This window comes from Macadamia integrifolia, chromosome 7, assembly GCF_013358625.1.
Source record: "Macadamia integrifolia cultivar HAES 741 chromosome 7, SCU_Mint_v3, whole genome shotgun sequence".
NCBI classification, from domain to species: domain Eukaryota; kingdom Viridiplantae; phylum Streptophyta; class Magnoliopsida; order Proteales; family Proteaceae; genus Macadamia; species Macadamia integrifolia.
In genome coordinates this window covers 34981870-35003328 of record NC_056563.1, presented here as the reverse complement: position 1 = coordinate 35003328, position 21459 = coordinate 34981870, and the positions used below count along the sequence as shown (strand labels likewise).

The 21459-nt window shown below is 39.0% G+C and overlaps 3 protein-coding genes and 1 long non-coding RNA gene across 5 annotated transcripts; 2 read left to right on the top strand and 2 right to left on the bottom strand.

Annotated features, from left to right (window-relative positions):
* The first annotated feature begins 31 nt into the window (after window positions 1–31).
* LOC122083965 lies at window positions 32–2938 on the top strand. The gene is made up of 2 exons (XR_006141781.1): window positions 32–1703; window positions 2425–2938. It is a non-coding gene; the product is annotated as an uncharacterized LOC122083965 (long non-coding RNA).
* Window positions 2939–5537: 2599 nt separating this feature from the next.
* Window positions 5538–6923, top strand: LOC122083421 (lon protease 2-like). Its single transcript, XM_042651226.1, has one exon. It carries the CDS (start codon window positions 5897–5899, stop codon window positions 6776–6778), a length of 882 nt encoding a protein of 293 aa, XP_042507160.1. The 5' UTR covers window positions 5538–5896; the 3' UTR covers window positions 6779–6923.
* A 3474-nt stretch (window positions 6924–10397) lies between these two features.
* Window positions 10398–11994, bottom strand: LOC122084955 (probable cysteine protease RD21C). The gene is made up of 4 exons (XM_042653365.1): window positions 11971–11994; window positions 11498–11638; window positions 10971–11405; window positions 10398–10746 (listed from the first exon to the last, which is right to left on the bottom strand). The coding sequence occupies exons 1-4, from the start codon at window positions 11992–11994 to the stop codon at window positions 10648–10650; spliced, it is 699 nt and encodes a 232-aa protein (XP_042509299.1). The 3' UTR covers window positions 10398–10647.
* A 1177-nt stretch (window positions 11995–13171) lies between these two features.
* On the bottom strand, window positions 13172–20828 carry LOC122083114 (glucose-induced degradation protein 8 homolog). 2 transcript variants are annotated; one of them, XM_042650804.1, is made up of 7 exons: window positions 20654–20828; window positions 17147–17288; window positions 15960–16107; window positions 15815–15890; window positions 14927–15038; window positions 14657–14748; window positions 13172–13700 (listed from the first exon to the last, which is right to left on the bottom strand). In XM_042650804.1, exons 1-7 carry the CDS (start codon window positions 20684–20686, stop codon window positions 13656–13658), a joined length of 648 nt encoding a protein of 215 aa, XP_042506738.1. In that variant the 5' UTR covers window positions 20687–20828; the 3' UTR covers window positions 13172–13655. The 2 variants fall into 2 exon arrangements, with proteins under 2 accessions (XP_042506738.1, XP_042506739.1); XM_042650805.1 differs by having other exon boundaries at window positions 13172–13629.
* Window positions 20829–21459: the final 631 nt, after the last annotated feature.

The window sequence follows — 21459 nt, the reverse complement described above, 5'->3', positions numbered from 1 at the left end:
TTTTTTTTTTTTTTGGTAGATAGGGCTGGTAGTTAATATAGGATCCAATCTTTATTTTATTTGGGTGGGTAGATTATCTTTTGGTAGTTTTATATTTGATGAATTTCCTAGATTATTTAGTTTCGTATTTTAATTGGGTTTCCATTTTTATGTAAAGGGTGTTCCTTCTTTAAATTTTCTGCCACAGGATGGAGAATTTAGATTTGAATTGATTGAATTATTGAGTTGAGTTTTACCCTTGCTGGGTATGGTGTAGTGTTGGCTGCTGGCCCTTGTATTTTCTCTCTTTTTTTCCCTCTCTCCTTCCTTCCCTGCTATCTCTCTTTCCTTATTTTGTCTTTCTTCTTGTGGTTCCTTTCTTACCTGAGTATCGTGAACTTACTTCCCATCCCTTGTTTTGTCTGTGCTGATAACTCAGAAAGATTGGGGATTGATCTCCCTTCCCTGATCACTTTTCTACTTGAGATTTTGCAACAAAGTTCATCTCTTGGGGCTGATTCAAACTGCCAAGCTCGAGATTGAAAGCTTGTGTGTGCTGTGAGCTTCATTGTGAAGATTAGATCTGACCTGATCTTCCGCCAGATGTGGTTTCAGCAGCTTGTTTTCAAACTCCAGCTTCCCTGCTCAAAGGTTAGTTGCTTGGGGTTCATAGGGCTAGGGAACACCTAGCTTGTCCAAGAATTTCAGGTCGATCCAAGAGTATTTGAAGGAGTTCTCTCCATCGTAGAACCCCTCATTTCTGCCTCTGGTTTGCACTGGAGCCTGGAGATAGGACACAATACCCCTATTTCACTTCTTTTATTTCTAATTTCTTACTTTCCTTCAATGCCCCTCCCCTTTCTCCCATATTCTCTATTGTCCTATTTTTACTTTTAGTTCTTTACCCTTTCTACTAGCAAGTTATAATCCTTGCTCTTGTTTTGGAGTTCTAGCAAATTACTGTTCTGCCCATCCCCTTATGAACTTCAACTTATTCACAGAATTGCCACCCTCTTTGTAAACATTAATCTATCAACTGTTTTGTCACTTAATCTTGTAATTGAGTGTTTCTTTGTTTGGGTGGGCCCTCAAGCGTTCCAATGAGGGTTATTCTGACCCAGATTGCACCGTTGGCATTTTCAGGAATCTGTTAGATGCACTTTTACCTGGTCTAGTGAATGCCAGATATCCTTTTTGAAGCCTTGTACTCCTTCCTTAAATGGATGCATGCTAGAGCTATAGTCTACTATGAAATAGTATAAATAGAACTATATAAGATTTCATTGTTTGGCAACAGGAGTTTATGGAGTTTGTTATGCATCTCCGCAGAAGACCGGAAGATGTATTTTCCATAATTGAAATGGATTATATTATCTTCTTGAGGACATAGTTTATGATTATGATGCTAAGGTCCTTGAGGAAAAAGTCATTGCTTCATGCAACCACCACTTCAGTTGTTTTGGATAATAAAGACTACCTTTCTAGTTGGATCAATTTGTTTGTTCTTTTGCTTCCCAGTTCTATGAATTTAGTCTGAAAATTATATTCTTAGACATTTAAAATGTACATTATACTGCTTCTGGTCCAGGTTCCACCCCCATTGTATAGATCTTACTCCAGAGGAAGCGAAAAGACTTGAACACTTCTTCTGTCAAGGTTGCTCCTCTGAAGATCAGAAGAAGCTGAACAGCTCTCACAATGCTTCTAGACACCCAGAAACAAAGGTAAATTTCATGCGCTATTTTCCCTCCAGTGTTTTATTGTATTTGCGCCATAGTTGTCAAGGCATCAAGGCAGTGGCTAGGTGCCTTGTTACCTAGGCAGGCACTTAGGCGACCAAAGTGCATGGAAAGAATATACATTTAGTTTTGAATCTTAGGTTTACACCTCATAACTTACATGGTAATATCTGTTTCTCATGGCATTGTACTATTGGTGTATTATAGCGTCTAAACCAATAATAAAAACTTGATGAATATGACACCACACCAAGTTCAAAATCTTGTGAGGGTGTAGAAGGTGATACCTTGTGAGTACCATATTCACCAAAATAAAGCAACCTCACGCCTTGCCCATCCAACACGCTAGGTGATGCCCTGACAACTGTGATTTGTACATCGTGTGTTTAGAGGGTCTGTACACACGTACTGTTTTAACTCTTGGATTATAATTTATGCCCCTTTTGAAGCCTTGATTTGCCATTCTAAGTCAATACTTTGAAAGAATTGGCTATGATTTTCTGTTCAAAGCTGATTAGTGGGGCCAGGAGTGGCACTTTGTTTTTCTTTGGCTATAAAATCTGACAGTGTGTCCAGATGCTCTTATGATACACAGCCATTTATATGGGTCCCATACTTTTCCATGTTCCTGAAAATTCACAGCCAAGACATTGCCATAATTTTATGTACTTAGCACTAATATATGTGGTTTTATGGTGGTTTTCAGGTGGATACCAAACGCCGAAGGAGGTGATATGGTTACCTTTACATACATATGCAGCAAGATAGAGATATTCTTGAGTAATCTTGCTCTCTCTCTCTCTCTCTCTCTCTCTCGGAGGCTTTTAGGCAAACAGAAATTTAGAGAAACTTATCGTTAGCAGCATATTATGGGAATGAGGCTGGTTCACATACTGTCATATCTAATTTGGTCTGGGTGTTTGTAAAGCCACACCTTTCCCATGGAAGTTCAAGGAGGTTCTTGTTGGTCTGTAAATAGGTATCATAACTCTCCTGTTTTCTGGGTTTCTGTGTCCCGTCTCAAGTTCTTCTATATATATCATCCCAACCCATAAGATGCAAGACTATTTCAGATGTTTCTTTATTCATGGCGTTCTCTTTTACTCTCCAACTCCTGCCATATTTTTATTGGATTGTGTCGAAATGAATGGGTTTCCCCCTTGTTGAGGCATACATAACATTTAAAGGACATAACATTTAAAGGGAAGGGACTTCTCTGAGATTTTGTTTGGTCTTTATTCTGAATACTTCTGCTCTTATTTTTTTGGATTCCTTTATGATGGATATTGCCAACAGTGAATGCAAAATTAAGAAGTGAAGGGCATCCAATGTAACGGATCAAACCATCCTTAAGAGTTTTGATTCTCTATCCAGGTTTGACAATGGCATGCATGCAGAGGGTGTGAATGGGGTTGTCATTGGGCTTGAATCTTTATCAAGGGTTTAGGCCTGGGGCTTGAACTTCCACAAGATTCTGTAACTGCAAGACCTCCCAAACCTGATGTGGATTTCGGAGATATTGTTTACCCTGCTCTGACTCTTTGGGTGCTGCTTGCAGAACTGATTGAGCAAAATCCAGATGTTTTCTGTTTGAAAGTTCGCAAAGATTGGATCTGAATGTAGCTGTAATGGATTAGAAACAACCAGGGACTAGGAACTCTGCTTTTTAAAAGAAAAAAAGTGGGTGAAGGGGGGGCGGGGGGGAGAGTGAAGCTTGGAGAATGGGATGACCTGACTATTTCATGATATTCTCTCTCTCTCTCTCTCTCTCTCACACACACACACACACACACACGCACGCACACACACACACATCTTCATGCGTAGAAAATGCGTGTTCTAGAAAGAGATGATAGCAGTTTTCACTGACATTGGAGAATTTGCTACATGCTCTCTTCTTTATGTTTCTTTGTAAATACGATGAAAGTCCCATAACCTTTTATCTCAGCAATTATAGGAAAATAAAGAGATGCAAAATTCTCGAATGATCCTATGGACATTTAAGGACCTTGAGAGCCCACAACCTAGTCACATAATACAAGACATTAGAGGCAATAGAGGGTGCCTCAAGAAAGATACAGTTCTGCTCAAAATCTCTGCAAATGGTGCAGCTTAAGCTCATGGTTGGAAAGATGATGCATACTAGGAAGTGGTTATTTTGTAACACTTTCAGATTATAATGGTTGTTGTCAATTTATCACTGAGCAGCAGCCAGGAGGTGTGTTGCCCAGTAATATGGGTAAGTCTCATGGATTCAAAATTTGGAATTGGACAGCAGACAAAGATGTTTGACAACCCCAATCCCGATACATCATATGTGTCATATGGGTGGGGCATCGTTGCTTGGTCGTGTGGCCCTGCATCAACATGAGGGCCAATGAGAACATGTGTGGGGGCATTAACTGGATGGAATTTTCTCATTTCACCATGGCCATCATTTTGGCACACCCCCCCCCCCCCCTTTCCCAAACCACCCCATGTTTGGGAGCAGGAGTCATGCAACCTATCAATAATATTTTTCTCCTATCATATACATATGGAAAAAGAATGTTACATTACCTTTGTATAGATTTTTTTTTTTACTCTTTTCACATAATGGGCAATGGGCCTCGCACTAACATTCTCTTCTATTGTGAGCATATGGCTCCCCATGTAGACCCCATTGGATGGTACCATCATTTAACCCCTCATTGGTGTCGTGTGCATATATATACCTTCTTGCATTGCTCTTGCAGGAATTTTTTTTTATTGAAATCAGGCTGGTATGACTAATCCATCTTTGCCTAAATCAATATTGGTACCCGGCTACCATAAAATAAAACCTTGGTATAACATCCTACTCAATGCTTTTCTTTTTCTACGACTGATCCCATTGAATGGGGGTGTCACCCAGTTGGGCTCAGTCGAGTCTCATCATTTTGTTACCCTTGCACAGTGACCACCCGAATCATATGGTGAGCATGGACGCAAGGCTCGTTTGATTTTGTTTCTCTTGATTCTGTGTCTAGAAACAGCAAAAACAATTTTTTCTGTTTTTGTGCTCAGAAACGATTTTTAGAATTGCAAAAAAGTGCTAGATTTTTTTGTTTCCTAAAACGTTTTCAACAGTGTAGTCGAGTTCAAAACATGAGTGAAGGCACGATGTTATAGGAATGCAACTCAAGAGTGAAGGCATGACATTGGACTTCCAGGTATGCTTCATGGAGATGAGCTTCAGAAGAATGAAGACAATTTGAAACTGTGAGCTTCATACAACTAGGTTGGAATTGCTGCATTTGAATCTCGAGCAGTTTCAACAATGGGTTGGGGTTGGGATTTAGGTAGGTCGAGTGAAGTATTGGGTTTTTCACAATTTTTGTTGCTCTCACTTGTTTCTAGAAACAGAAAAACAAGTCTAATTTGATTCTCCATTCCTTTTTCCTAATATAAAAATATGCATAAATTTCTATTTCTGTTTCTAAAAACAAGTGATATAAAACAGAAAAATAAAATTATTTTTTTGATGTTTTTCCGTTTCTGCACATAACAAAACGGAAAAACATTTTCTTAAAACAAAATCAAACGGCCCTAAATAAACGGCCAGTCGATTTTTGGACTTTAGTTTTTTTCTTAAACGGGTTGTTGAATCATTTATCTTTGCTGAGTAGAATTGACACCTTTACTACTGAATATCTGAAACATGAACACACGTGTCATATAAATACAAATAAACTGTTGACACGTGAGAAACTGCGAACCATAGCATCCAATCAAAGATTCAAAACTCAACTCAACGCTTATCCCTAATTTGAGAACGGTCCCATCATCGCTGGGTCTCTCTCTCTCTCTCTCTCTCTCTCTCTCTCTCTCTTCTCAACTAGGATATCCTTGCGTTTCTCCCTCTCTCCTATTCCACGGTTCCACCCACACCTCTCGCCATATCCACAACATCCCTTCCTCCACCTTCAAATCTACGCTATCCACCAGATTTTGTAGAGATTTGTAGAGAGAGAGAGAGAGAAGAAAAGGGTAGAGAGCCTATCATCACTGCTGTACTATTACATTTGCGTATGGAGAAAACGAAGAGGTACAGATCTTCCAGTATCTATGCTGCTTATCACTGTTCTTCTTCATAGTTCAGAAGCTGTCTGAAAGAAGCCCTCAAAGCCTTCGACGAGACGACGGAAAGGATTACATTAATGGCACTCCCTCAGCTGTTACCCTCTTCATCCTCTACCCTCACTTACAAACCCTACTTACACCCATCTCCTACTTCCTCCTTAAACCCTGATTCATCCAAGAATCCCAATCGTCTCTACAAAACCATAGCTTCTTCTCCTTCTCGTACTCGTAATCATCGTCTTCGCCGTAGACCGAGTCTCCATTGCTCCGCTTCTTCCTTCTCCGAGAAGCACCACACCGGATCCCCCAAATCCGATGACCTCGTGGAACTACCTCTCTTCCCTCTTCCTTTGGTCCTCTTCCCCGGTGCCATCCTCCCCTTGCAGATCTTCGAATTCCGGTACCGCATGATGATGCACACCCTCCTCCAGACCGATCTCCGATTCGGTGTCATCTACTGCGACACCGCCACAGGCACCGCAGACGTCGGCTGCGTTGGGGAGGTTGTGAAGCACGAACGCCTTGTCGATGACCGATTCTTCCTCATCTGTAAGGGCCAGGAGCGATTCCGTGTCTCGAGTATCGTCCGCACCAAACCTTACTTGGTTGCCAAGGTCAACTGGCTGGAGGATAGACCCTCGGCGGACGGGGATAACGATCTTAACAACTTAGCGAATGAGGTGGAGACCTACATGAAAGATGTTATCCGCTTGTCTAATCGATTGAATGGTAAGCCGGAGACTGAAACTCAGGATTTGAGGCGAAATTTGTTTCCGACGCCGTTTTCCTTCTTCGTGGGGGGTACTTTCGAAGGAGCTCCCAGAGAACAACAAGCTTTATTGGAGCTCGAGGATACGGTGATGAGATTGAAGAGAGAAAAGGAGACATTGAGGAATACCCTGAACTATTTGACTGCTGCCTCCGCCGTCAAAGATGTCTTCCCATCATCTTCTGCGTGAGCACTGAGGTGAGGGAAAATAGAAAACTTTGTATCTAATGCACAGCAACAACTACTTTTCACTGTAAGGATGATTTAATCGTAAAGATTGTAAATTTTGAAGCTTATTTTGGTTTTCCTCCAATCAATTCCTTGTCCTTGTTTAACTTGCTTCATAGCCAAGATGATGCATGCATGATTTCCCCCCCAATCCACACTCCACAGACATTGCTTGCTGAGGAATGGTAATCTTTTGTTGTTGCATATGAGCAACATCTATCAACTTTGAATTGGTTTTCCTTCCCATTTATCCATTGCTTGCCCCGACTAGATGAATCCTCTCTGGCTTTTACATTTTACTTTCAGGTACAGAAGGTTTCATTTCTGATCTCAGTTGAACTCGAATTGTTGTGATTCTTGTTTAGATTTGAATGCCAATTCCTTGGCCTCCACCCCAACATTTGGAACTACTCTTTGTGTTTAATCTTACCAAGTACAGAATGGAGGATCGTCAAATTTTTGAACTATGAAAAATTCATGAACTTGTGGATGGATTCATCAAGGAAGATTAAGCACAAAGGCATTCATATAATTGAAAACTAAACATTTTTCTCCATCTGGAATTGTCTTGTATTGATATTTACTTGTTGGAACTCGAGTAGAAATCACACCATTAAAAGCTAACCATTAAGGGGAGAGAGTGGTGTCCAGTCCTTACTTCACATCCAAATCCATTCCCCCTATCTTTCGCAGCTGAGGAGTAGTTATTTGTGGAGGTGGGCACTGGAGAAACTGGAATTGGTTGCCTACTACTAGTTTTTAGTGGCAATTCTTCACTGGAAATATATATAAACAGCTCTTACTCTCCATGGCACGAAACGGGCCTGTAACAAGAACCTCTTTCTGGGGAGCAGCAACTGAAATTCCTCTTTTTATAACCTTATTTTTGTTACAATTAGTGGTTCGGAAGTCTTAAAATTCTTATTAAAGGGACAAAAGGGGGCACTTCATCGCCTAATTCACTTCCCCCACATCCCTCTCTTCTTTCTTTATTTAATGTGTTGGGAGGCTGAAACATTTGCCCTCTTTGGCGCCTATAATAGGTGCCCATTCCTTTCCCTTAAATAACCATAGTTAAAGAATTCATTGAATTGTAAAAAGAAGAAAAAAAAAAATCTTCTGCAACCCTTCTTCTGTTTTGCTGTTTTGAGCCAAAAAGTGAAATCGTGAGTCAAAATTGTTGAGATTGCAATTAAATGAGTCTGCTTTTTCTCCTTGTTTTTGGGGTTCTATCTGGAGTCTAGATATAGAAGTATAGAACCATCTACGATTAAAACTAGAATTGAATCCCTTATAAGAAAAGGGAAGTGTACCTGGTCGCATATTCGCATGGTCCCTGCACCATCAAGGGGTGAGGGTTCCTTCTAGGTGTCACTACAGAGTGATAAGTCTTTTTCTCGCGTAAAGTAGGGGCAAATTTTATAAATTCACATACGATAGAATCTTGAGAGAAACAATGTTCTGTGGGTTAAAATTGGCAAACAAAAGCTCCTTATGTACGCAAGGGATTGCGGAGACAAAATAGGGTAGTGGTGGAGGTTGGTGAGGGAGGTGCTGGCTGGGGATTGATGGAGATCAAGGAAGGGGCCATGGCTACAAGGAGCAAAGGTCAGGGACGCATGATATCTATAGTGAGCAAATGGCAAGGAGAGCAAACGGCATAAAATGAGCGATGAAGTGCCTGCCCCCTGTAATATGGAATCTTATATTTCTGAAATGTTGAAATGCATAAACCATGTAGAGAAATATGGGGTTGTATCACAAGTCGCCAGAGAAAAAGGGTAACTCCATCCATTATTCCATTTTGCAGAGGGAGAGAGAGGAAATTTGGATGACTCAAACCAACAGCGATGCAAGAACTGGTGAAACGGAAGAAGGCACTTGCTTCTTGGTTCAGTTCTCTGTATTTCCTTCTAACTTTTGACGCGTAAGAAATGCCAAACGTGAAAACATTAACATGAATATTTCGGTGATTCTTCATCTTCGTCTAGGAGAAAGAAACAAGAGAAACAATTATAAACTTAAATTATTGTGCACTCAAAAAGGTACACGGTCGGAGAATCCCATTACGTTGAGTAAAGGACTGAATATTATTGTGGGCCACAAGTGGGTGATGTGAAGTAGCAACCTCAGGTGGGAGTTCAGATCCAATGTCCTAGAATACCTTAACACGGAACCCAGGGTACACGGTTCAAGGCACCTTAGGGCACTGGATCTGTGCAGCTGCTTCCATTACGCAGGAGAGGAGCCCCACCCATGCAGAGGGCGGGTGAGCAAGCAGGGTAGGATAGGGCAGGGACAGGGAGGGAGAGGGAGGATAACAAGGTTAGCCGGAGCCAGAGCCGGAGCCAGAGCCAGAGCCAGAGCCAGAGCCAGGAGGGGGAATAGAGAGTCCTGTAGAGATGTGCATGGTACAGTTGTCCTAATTTGTGAAATTCCGATGTCTACCCTTTACATGTTGGACAACATGAATAAATGATATAGACGAAATAATCATAGTGAAGTAATGCAATTCACTCCCCATCGTGTTGTGGAAGATTATCTACAAAAAACAACTGATGTTTCAAACAATGATATTGGATAAAGGACTGAGTTTCTCTTCACCCACAGAAAAAAGGAATCTCTTCAGCCAATGGTCATCATGGTGATTGGATGGTACTCTAGGAATAATGAAGGGCATTTTGGACCTCTGACCTGTAGGAGGCAGATAATAGTGGCGGTAGATTCATGGGCGAAGAGTTCACCCTACATATATGAAAACTTTCTCCTCTGTTCTCAATTTTATAGATGATATAGAAGCAACCAGTCTACATGATTTGAGAATCAATGAAAATGTCAATCCCCATCACTTTGGGGATTTTCTTTTCCCCCACATAATAACAAAATTGATCCATATTCATCCCCTAAGGCCAGAAGGGTTATAAGAGAAAGGGAAGCAGTGAAAACAAATGTCCAATCCCAAGTCTCAGCCACAACAAACTCAATAGTTTACTAGTAGAACCAGTCGAAATTTTCATGCACTTTAGTTAAAGTTTCAGTAGTGTTTACGAAGCATTAAATCCCCACATTGTAGTTATGGATTTAAGGCTTGGATTCTGGGTTCAATCAGTTGATCCTGAGTCAACTGGACTGAGATTAGAAAAGAAAAACTTCATTCAACATACAAAATAGAAAAAACTTCCATTAGGTAGGTTCTCTGTGTAGTGACCCCTCTCATATCCTAGTTCTTGCCTGTATAACTATATGGTGTGCCACACATAACTTCCCTACGTTATTTTAGTATAATTCCAGATTGGAAGGGTGAATAGGACTACAGTGGGTGCATGGATATACGCAAGAGGGGATTACATTAGACGGTAAGGGTCAATGATTGAATTTGAGGTGGAAATTTCACATGCGGCCAAGCTAGGCAATTCCTTAGATATCCAACAGTCAAATTTGCAATTCCATGTGGCAGAAGCCACAGTTACAGATCTAATTATAACCACATTTGGTTATAATTAGGTTTCCCCTTATTTTATATTCTTAAGTCTCTTGAGATTTGAGACTTTCAGAAGAAAGGCAATGAAAAATAATACAGATTAAATCAGATAATACAGAGGAAAGGATGATATTGGTTGACAGGATGAGTACACCTTGTTTCAGTGATCCACAAATCTAAATGGTGAAATTGAGCGTAGTACAATTTCCCAATAAAATAGAAAATTCTGAACCAAAATAAAATTTTGTGCTGTTTGATGTACAGATAATGTGAAGTATAGTGAAGAAACAATATTGATGATCATCACAAAAACAGCGAATAATAATAACAGTACCTTAATGCTAGTGATTTTACCAATTCAAAGCCTCAAGAATAGAATTCCAACCTCCAGACTTCCCAAAAGAACTTGCCTTCTCAATCACTTTTACTCTTGTGAAGTTCCCAGAACTCTGCAGGCATGTTAGTCAAAATAAGCACATGAAAGAAAATCAAGCTCTGGTATTCTAGTAGTACCAGTATCAAGCAATGCAAGCACTCGTTACTATGGTTGCAGTATAGTAATTTCAACCATTAGAGCTTACAGGATTAACCACAATTGGATGATGTGCTTGAAGATTTCTTTAATAAGGTCGGCAATAAGTGTTTTATCAAGTGAAAGAAAAGGAATACAAACCTTGAGGCATCGCTTCGTTTGGGTATCACAAACTGGATAATCATGAGGGCAACAAGAAACGTGATCATTGCAACACACAGCTGAATCCAGCTCGCAGCATTTCCATGAAAAGCATAAGAAGCCCCATAACGGCCGCGTACAGCAACAGGTTTGACCTTCTGAGCAGTAGGACAGGAGACTACATCTAGTTGGACCAGGGGAAGGTGGAGGAGGGGGGTTAGGACTAGTCTTAGTTGGATACGAAGCTAGCATGTTTATACCGCAAACCCCTTGTGCATTGCCACTGTTTCGCACCATGTGAATGTAGCCTTTCATTCCCCAACCTGTTCCCCAGGAGTTCTTCACAATCCAGTAATCAACTCCATTTTCTGAACCATAACCAACAATCAATACAGCATGATCCAAAGAAGTTGAACATGGGCCAGAGAAGATCCCCTGTTAGGAAAGTATTGAAAAACCCCACATCAAGCCTTTTGGTTCCTAATGGAAAAGTATTTTTTAATTGAAAATTGATTTTAAGGACACACCTTTGAGTACAACTGGAAAGCTCTTTCACTACCACATATACCTACACTCACAGGTTGAGATGCAACAGCCTGGAGTAGTTGTTCCTCACTATTGGGAGGCACATCAACATACCCATCAATGGTTACAACTCGTCTTTTTAGCTACAACAACAGATAACATATCAGAAGAACCAGTTTAATAAAAAGGTAAGCTTTCAGTTGGCCACAAACAAATGTTGTGGTCTCTTTTTTTCTGGTTGGATGATGGATGGAATTACCCTAAAATCCGATTAGAAGGGACGAAGAGTGAAGACAATTTCCAAACCCCACCTTCGAAGTTCGAACCCTCCCCCCCTGTTCTTAGGGTCTTTAGGCTCTCTCTGAGTCTCCCAAATGCCACGTCTCGCTCTGCTATTAAAGGAAGTAAGCTGACTTTGGCAATTGCTGTCCAAGAGAATAAATGAAGAGGCGACAAATGTTGTGGGCCTTCAAACTTTGCCAAGGAATGTTGTTACCATCCCCGATGACGAAGACGACGACGATTACGACGACGACAATGGCGATACTGCCTGAGATGATTGTCTCAATAGATCCTAGATCAAGTGATGAACATTTTTTTTTTTTTTTTATAAAATAGATCAAGTGATGAACATTTTTTTTTTTTTATAAAATAGATCAAGTGATGAACACTCCAGTGGATGTCTATTTCTCTATTTATGCAAATTCCCCTCCCCCATAATGACGAAGGGGGAATCTGCACGTGTCAAAGGCATCTGGGTCTATTAATTTGTTAATTTTTTATCTCTCAGACACATGTCAAATGCCAGGTGAGCAGCGTTTTCAAAATACTTGTCTCCTATCATTTAGTTTTAGGAGAGTAATTTTTTCTCAATTTTTTTTTTTTTTTTTTTTTGGTAAAAGAAGTAAATTTTTTCTCAGGCCATGGTGAAAGATTGCATATGAGGGAAGAGTGAAACTTACTTCTGGCCACCAACAAATTCCAAATGATTTTCACTCTCAACATCTAACATACACACAATTCGGCGTCAAAATCGTCTGTGGTGAGACAATGAGGATGCAACATCCACCAACTAGAATGTTTGGCTAAACCCTCCTAACCATTGGATGTTCATTGCACCTCAACGCTCACTACAGACATTTGAACTCTGCAATCCAACATCTAAGGCACATAGTCAAGCTTGCGTGTAAAAGGTTAGAGAGTCATTAGAGATGATCCCAATCCATAATAATGTCCTCCAAATCCTCTCCAGCCCCTCCAGTGCACATCAACTGACTGGAGAGCCTTGATGTGAATGCAAGTCCTTCCAGCTAGCGAATGCAAGCTAGAGAGACTAGAGGGGTTAGACAAGATTTAGATACGTATCTTTCTCCAATTCTTTGAGGAATATGATAAACTGTCACATTTTAGAAACAGTTTATCCGGCAGCAATGGATCAAGCCACCGCTCGACCATATCAAAGAATGAACATCTACATGGAACCCAAATATCGAGAACCACCCTTTTTCCATCCTCTATAGTGAGGAAGGGGAAATGAGTAACAGTCAAATATATTTCAGATCTAATAATTTCACACACGTGCAAATAGAAAATGCAATAACAGTATCTCCTTGGTAGTCACAAGTTAAATTTAGTGACCCATAAGGCTATAACCAAAGAGTATACTGCAACAACAGTTTAATTCAACTAAGCATTACTACAACAGAGCCAAGCAAACAACTTTTTCCTCCCACACAATAATTACATGCAATTAATTTCCAACAAAGAAAGATTGTGATCCCTAAAATTTTTCATCTTTTCATATCTACCAGTAATGGCGAATCAACGACTAGAAATAAAACTGAAAGCTCACTTACAACCTCCAACAGCATGCAAACATATACCTTCTATGCGCTCAATCAGCAAGACCAACATCCCATAAATAGGCAACTTCTCACTCCAATACCAGCCCCATTTTTCATTCTAGCCTCTTAATGAGAAAGGCATATCTCACCAAAATGCCAAAGACTGGATACATGAGACCTGCTCTGATAAATCTTTAAATACTGAGCACAGTTCAAAGATTATACTGCACCCGTCACCAAATTATAACACCAAACGAGCTGATGTAAACGCACTATGCCCCATTGTTTGCCTGCAGAAAATTTCAGCCCGCTCTTTTCAGCTCTTCAGAAAAGACGTCAAAGAAAATGATGGAGGTCCATCCTGCCAGCTCACGAGTTATAAGAGTAAGTGCACCAAACCTATTCGAAGGAAATTAACACACCAACGTTCCAACAAAAATACTTGTATGCACCAAAAACCCCAGGTTCGCCCGAGTAAATGCATTAAAAAGGGACAAATTTTAGCGGATGGTGCCGCTACGGTTGGTGGCGAACTCGCTTTGGAAAAAAACGTATTAGTAGCCTATATGCCATGGGAATGTTACAATTAACTATTTCTCCATTCTAGCACATTGTCAGACCAGAACTGCCCAGACTCTGTTTGGTTGCAAGGGAAATTAAGGGGAAGGGAAGTGAATATTTAAAAACCTAAAAACGGAACTTCTGTAATCATTACCCCAATTAATTATATTACTAACACCAAATCATTCCATAATTGGTTATAAAAACTTATTTTACTTTGCATCTCAATCTCTTGAATTTAAAAAGCAAAATAAAAAGTACATCTAAAAAGCACCATTACTTTCATCTCATTTCTCATCTATCATTTCTTATGAATATCCGTTTTCTCTTATGGCACGGGATCCATGTAACCAACCCCATTTAGTTGGGATAAGGCTGAGTTTTTTTGTTACCGTTGTACTAAATATGGTAAGAAATTTAAGTAGTTTATACAATCATGATAGATAATGATTACAAAGCTTCCTTTTTATGTTTAAAATTTCACTTCTCTTCCCTTTAATTTCCCTCGCAACAAAATGGAGCCTTGGCTTGTTTGAGGTGATATAAAAAATTACAGCTAAAAAAATGATAGCACAACAAAAGTGCAGAGGATGAAACACAGTTAAATTAAGAGAACAAACTAAATAATACTTTCTAACGAGGTAAAGAAAGGCTTCTTCCCAAAGCTATTTCGGAAATAGGAATGGGTAAGCCACCATGACAGCCTCATTGTATCCTAGAAGAAAGAATCAATTTTCTTTCATTCACAGTTTTTACCTTTCCAAGCTCTTGATGCAAGTATTGCCTCACCACGGTGGTTTGTTGTATCAACCTTTCCATTGCAGAATAGCTAGGCAAGTTAGCATGCGCTGGCAATAATCATGGAAAGGGATGGCAGTAAGTTTTAAGAGTTCAAGGTAAGGACAAAAACTCAGAAAGTATTAAGTTATTTCCAAAATGATATCAATTTAGAAAGACTTAATGGCAATGGAAATCTTAGAGCCAGATACAGTAAACAAAGACAAGCTGCAAAAGGAAGAAACTAACCCAGAATTGCTCGATTTAGATTATCTGCAACATGCTGCCGGTAATCCAAACTAAGCAGATGAAACATTGGTGATTTTTCTGGCTCCTCATAAGCTAGCAAAGCCATGAAATCCTGTAATTGTGGCAAAGCATAGGGAAGATAAACCTACTAATTATAATGAAAAAGAAATGGATATATGAGAATGACATCATGTTAGAATAATTGGACAATAAATATTATTATCCCAACAACAAAAATGATGATGTGGCACACTGTAGTGCCTTGAAAATCCTTGACCACTGAATTATAGAACACAATCTACAAAGCGAGGAACCCATTGAAAAAACAGAAGGGGGGAAAATACCTATATCTCTCATCCTGACAACCCTGATGCTTCACAATATCCAGGCACTTTCATCCCAAACAAAAATCAGGCAGATCTTACCATTATGATTGAGACCAATGATAATCCAGAACGGTAACACACAAGATATTTCAACCAGAAGACACCAACATCAATGAATTGCAATTATCCATCCATCAATCAATAGCAAAATAGAGCTCAAATTTGCTTTATGGAGAAGGCAGGTGTTTTTCATTCTCCACAAACACACATTCGCATTTGTAATGTCACAATATAGAGGACTTTCTAGATAAAAGTATCTCAACTTCATAATCATGGCAAAGTTGTCCTTTTGCTACAAATCAAAAAGGTTCCATGTCCGAAAGCAACAACCTATGGGTCCTTGTAACCTATGGCAACTTTAATATTTTACTTTCCCAATATTAAGAATAAACATATCAGATCAAGTAGAGATGTAACCAAATAAAAATGACTTAATAACAATCTATCAACAGCCGCATCTAGAGGACGCTTAAATGCATTCTGTTTCCTTCTGAAAACATACCTCCAGTTTCTCGACAAATTTGTGAACCTTCCCAAATGGTGTCAACTTGATCTGAGCAAATTCCAGAGCTTCTGTGCTGCAAAGGAAATTGAATTCAGCACAAGAATACACATAATTTTTTTCCTTTTCATTGCAGTTTGCTCACCATTTTCTAGAGCAAACAAGCTGAACAAAATGAAGGCTCAGTAGATCAAAATGCAGGTCCTTGTTTTCCTCTAGTATGTTGGGTGCCAGCTGTTCTGTCAATTCAATGGCCTTCAGAGCATTTCCCTCCAATGCAAAATGGACAATTGCTTGGATAAAAACCAAAGAAAACATTAGGTTGGAAACTCAGTTAATTGTACAATACAAATAAGTCCACAAATACATATGAAACACAAGTCAATAGATTTTTAAACACAAGGGCCTTGATTAGAAGATATAATGGACAACGGAATGGAAAAACATAACATTTTCCCCCCTTTCAAGAAACTGTTTAACCCCTCAACTAAGAGATTCCACATCTGGTTGCCAAATGCAACAGTAAGATCAAGATTTTGAATCGGGTCAATGACATGATGGCATAGTCATTAAAAATCACAGTAGGTCTTGAGTGGTTGTTAGATACTGGAGTTATTTAAGTCAACCAGCACCAAGCTATAACATTTAAGCCTTGTGATGGGCATGCATAATGACATGACCAGTCATAAAATAACAGAACTCTTTTCCTTCCCATCATCTCTAGTCATGTGGGGCTCAGAATCCCAGTAGATTCTTTCCTCCAGAAATGAATGGAAAACATTTGATCGGTTGATTTTCCGATCCTTTAAATACGACAACATTCCATAAGAGCATTTTCCCCAAATGGCCACATGTAGAGGACCTACACAGCCACACCCATCTCAGTGATCAAGTTCAGCCACAAACAAATAGGAAAAATGCCTCAAAAGTGAGATCAAAGTGTCAGAAAATTATTAAAATACCACAACATTCACTATCATAAAATGGCATTAACATTATTTTATGAAACTTAGGACTCACTTTTAACTACTTTCCCTGCTCATGATATAGGCATGGTGTCCTCTATCAAATGCCCCCTCCCTCCCCACCCCCTCCCCCCCACCCAAAAAAAAAAGGATAATGGATTACGACATCAGCAGATAAGGTTATATTGTGATATTTATCTTGCAGCTTAAAAGTGAGACCAAAGTGTCAGAAAAGTCAAAACTCATGTTCTGAACCTACAAATGTTATCCATATTGGGATCAAGACTACCACTGGAGGCACTACACACAGAAGGCTTAAGGCCATTCATCCACTTTTCCCATCCAAAAGAAAGGAATAATCACCTACGTTTTCTTTTGTCCATCTCAACAGGATAATCAGCAGGAAGCTTCATCCCAGTGCAAGAAATGAATGATTCTGCAGTCTCTTTGAAGCAATTATGTACAAGATATGATAAGACAACATTGCGGACATCATTGTCATTATTAGCCTATCGAAAAGGAGCAACACAAAATTTCAAGTCATTATTTTATTAGGATAAATCATATTAAATAAAATTCAGTAGCAGATAGCTTAAAAGCAAAAAATCTCACCTCATATCCATCAATAGATAATTAAATTTGGATGGCATGAAACAGAGAAAGAAATGAGATGGAAATATATAAACATGTAAAAAGAATAGATATGAGTAGTTTCAGTCAATATGACAGGAGAAAGAGAATTTCCTATGTACATCATAGTTGTCACGGCGTCTAGGTGACCCAAGGTGTTGGAGGGGGCCCAAACGCAAGGTGAAACCAACGAGACCAAGTCATCCAAGGCACCTAGGCGACACCTTGAAAACTATGATGTACATGCACCCAAATATCACTAGGCTAAGGATTTGTATGAGAATTGTACGCCAACTAGCCATGTGGAAGCACAACATGGCTAATAGTGTCCCGAAAGTCGGCCGAAATTACCGAAATGAAATGACTATTGAAATTTGTATGCGTAATTTACCAAAATATTTCGGTTTCAGAAGAGGATGAAATAGGGGCAAAATCCGAAATTTTGAACAATGGTCAATAAATTGGGCAAGTAGTGAGGGCATTCAAGGAAAGTGGAATAAACCAGCCACATGGAGGATATTGTTTCAAACTGAGCACTGAATGAGCAGTACACTAGACTCCATCAATTAGCACCATTTAAAGTTCTAGGTCCCATAGCAACCATATGGCTCACCAAGTACTGAAATTTCGGCCTGTATTACCAGAGCCATAGTGGCTGTCAAATTACAAGCAAATGAGGTTTCTAACTCCTATCATCCAGAGATTGTAGCATTTTTTGCATTTGCAAAGGTCATGACTCTTGAGAGCAGGTTTTGTGCTCCATGTCCCACATAAGCATGAAATGGCATTTTGAGTAGCAAATATAGGCCTTCCATCCATTGGGAGTCAATCTGGTAGAGAAGAAAGAAATCTATGAAGAAACTATAAAAACGCAACCCTAAAACAATGCAGAAGATAGTGGAAAAACAAGAACAAACAATGCATATAGATTAACGAGGCTCGGTAAGATTGCCTACGTCCCCGGTGAGATGAGATCCTACTTCACTATCAATGGAGAATAGGGTTATAACGCTCGTCCCTCACACCTCACAATATTGCTTGCATTACAGAGAAAGAAACCCTCGCTACAAATATATAGCGAAAAACACTAATCCGGACACCCCCACTATGCAAGGGAGCCCCCTTACAACGAGCCGTGGGCAGGACCGCTGTCTTGCCTGTCGAGGCACTGCACCAATACTCCCTGGATTAAACTGTGATGGAATACAAGACATCGTACACCAACAAAAACCAATTTCTTTGCCTACAAAAATAACATGTAACAAAGAATCATAGATGCCGCTTAAGCAGGATAGTTCTTCTGAAAATGAGAACCATAAAGGCATGCTTTTACAAGAATGTTGACTGTTGAAAATTGGTACCATAAAGGTTAGTCTTGATAAATCTGCCAAGACAATTGTCAGATAATCAGTCCATCACTGCATTCCATTCTCTACAGTTAAATAGGTTCATAGCCTCCGAATAATTTGGAACGACCCAGACAGAAGAAAATGAATACAGTTTCCAAGGCATTTTAAATCAAAAGGGGGAAACAAGTTGATTGTTATTTAATTCCCAATCCAACTTGAGTGTTCACAGTGTTCCCTAAAGCCAATCAAGCAGAACTCTTAAGCAAAACAGCATAGTATGGACTACGGAGTGATGCAGATTACTTACCAAAATAGGCTTGTTTTATTAGGAATAAGCCTAGGGTTGGGTTCCATACATGTTAGGCTTTTGATCCCATGTGTTTTGAGTGTAATAGACCACTTTTATGGGTCTAAAAAGGGGGCTCTAAGATTGAGTACGGGATTACTAGTTAGTTTCCATTTTCATTAGTTTCCTTTCTAGTTGGGCTTGATTTGAGTAATATTTGTTTCCTTATGAGTCAAGTTATTAATTGAGTCAAGTCCTTAGTAGTTAGTTTCCTTTTTCAATTAGTTTCTAATTTCAGTTAGTTTCTAATTTCAGTTTTTAGTAGCTATTGTATTAGGAGAATATTTGGTTTCTTTTTTAAGGAACCTTCTATTTTGTAATTCCCTCCCCCATTAACATTATAAATAAAGAAGAGGAGGCTCCTAAAGGCCTAGATGATTTTGATAAAAAAATTAATGGTTGTTGCTATTGTCTTCTACATGGAGATTTGTCTTGTGTTTGATCAAGGCTGATGGAATTGGTGTTTGATCCAATTGACTCTCAGCGGTGTGAAGCACAAGAGGTCCTCTTCCTTAACTCATCTTCTTCTTCTCTCAACTACACAAAGTGTTATTGATCTGCTCAAGTTCTTACAGGTATTAAATTCAGTTTTCCTTCTCAGTTCTGCCCAGAAAATTGCATACTCTGTTAGCAATTTTCAGAACCTGTGTAGACCTAATTCATCATTCCATTAGTCCCCTTATTATCTGCTTCTATTCTGATTTCTGACACCCTATAATCTGAGATTGATATTCTTAATCTCAGATCTGATCTCATCCTTGTTATTAATCTGTTTTGAACTATTCTGATATTTGATCTAATGTTCTCCAAGAGTATTCTGCAACATTGGGACTAGGTTGACTTGTCAATCCTAGTTCTACATTACGGAGGACACTGACTGAGAGACCTCAACAATTCCTCCCATAAACTTCCATGCGACATCTAACAGTCAATCAGGCAGAACTATTAAGAAACATGGCACACCAGAAGACTACCACAATTTCTTGCACCTAATTACTATTAAAGCTACACAATTCATCTTCTTTTCCAAATTCACCTTTCTTCTACAGACTGAATTAACACCACGTACCAAATTGATTGGGACGCAGGGACTGTTCAACTCGGAAGATCAATTCTTAGGTCAGAATAACACCATAAAACAAAATGAAACTCCTCACTTAAAGTTCGCGAATTTATCGTCCAAGTTTTTAACCTCCACTATTGAAATAGACAAGATGGTTTTACAGAGGAATCTAAACTACAACACTTTCGCATATCCTAATGCATTCAATGATTGATTAAATAAAATTCTTCCCAATTAACAACAAAGTAAGAATCCCAAGTTCGAAACCAACACACAAAAGATAAAACCAAGGGTTTCAATTATCAAGCTCAAGCAAATAGAGAATTAGAAGAAGGGCGAATGTTCAAAGACAACAATCCATCAACCAAATACGTATAGCCATTCAAGTCGACAAGTTCAAAGACGACAGAGTTTGATACTTTTTTTTTTCCTTTTCGATTTCTTCTCATGGAACGGAACAGATAGAGGAATGTAAGAGAAACTTACAATGTGCTCGTACTGTCGAGGATCCAACTCCATCACCGAATTTAAAATCTCAGAAGAAGATGGATGATTTCCTCTTTGGAAGAAAGCAGAAGATTGATTTCTCCTCTTTCCTCTTTTTTTTCTTTCTGTTAGAAGATTTCTCCTCTTTCTTCATCCGTGACAAAACCAAAAGCTTGGGCGAAGCTGTTAGAATTTATAGACGAACGTGGTAGCGGGACTTGTAAGGTGGGACCAGACCACGAGGAACCTCGGGCCTCGGGGTCAAAGGTCAATAGCATGGAAATCAAAGGAGAGCTATTCCCTTAATTTTTTCTGTTTTTAATTAGGGTTTATTGCCTTGGGCATAGTTAAATATAATGTTTAAAAAAAAAAATGGATAAATATAAGGTTTTTTTTTTTTACAAAAAGTTTCATTATTTGCTCACATGGCAATTTGGGTTAATCCATATGACGTATGACTGTGGAAGTGGGTAAACATCTTATTGGTACAATTTTAGCATTAAATGTTTCACAAAAAACAAAAACTTTATCATAAAGTGAGCGAAGAAACTAACTAAAATTTTTTGTATTTTATATGCACCTTTGTTTGATGATTTTTTGATATTTTACTATATAATTTTGAATAAGAGTTTGAACACCTTTCCTGTATATTTAGGATTAAAATTTAGCCATTAAGATGTTTGTGAATCTTATATAACATGGATAAACTTTTTTTTTTTTTGTAGGAATCACATGGACTAACCAATATACTATTTCACTAGACATAATAACATGTAAAAGACCCCTTTTTTTTTTTTTTTTTTTTT

Bases quoted from the DNA above. Each gene is read 5' to 3' on its own strand.
- LOC122083421 (XM_042651226.1), top strand. From the start codon at position 5,897: ATGGCACTCCCTCAGCTGTTACCCTCTTCATCCTCTACCCTCACTTAC.
- LOC122084955 (XM_042653365.1), bottom strand. From the start codon at position 11,994: ATGGTAACAACATTCCTTGGCAAA. The intron at 11,639-11,970 runs GTTTGAAGGCCC...CTGTTGTTGTAG, and splicing joins TAACAACATTCCTTGGCAAA to CTAAAAAGACGAGTTGTAAC. The intron at 10,747-10,970 runs GTTTGTATTCCT...ACATGCCTGCAG, and splicing joins AAACGAAGCGATGCCTCAAG to AGTTCTGGGAACTTCACAAG.
- LOC122083114 (XM_042650804.1), bottom strand. From the start codon at position 20,686: ATGGAGTTGGATCCTCGACAGTACGAGCACATT. The intron at 15,891-15,959 runs GTGAGCAAACTG...TTTCCTTTGCAG, and splicing joins CTTGTTTGCTCTAGAAAATG to CACAGAAGCTCTGGAATTTG. The intron at 14,749-14,926 runs GTTAGTTTCTTC...GATTATTGCCAG, and splicing joins TCTAAATCGAGCAATTCTGG to CGCATGCTAACTTGCCTAGC.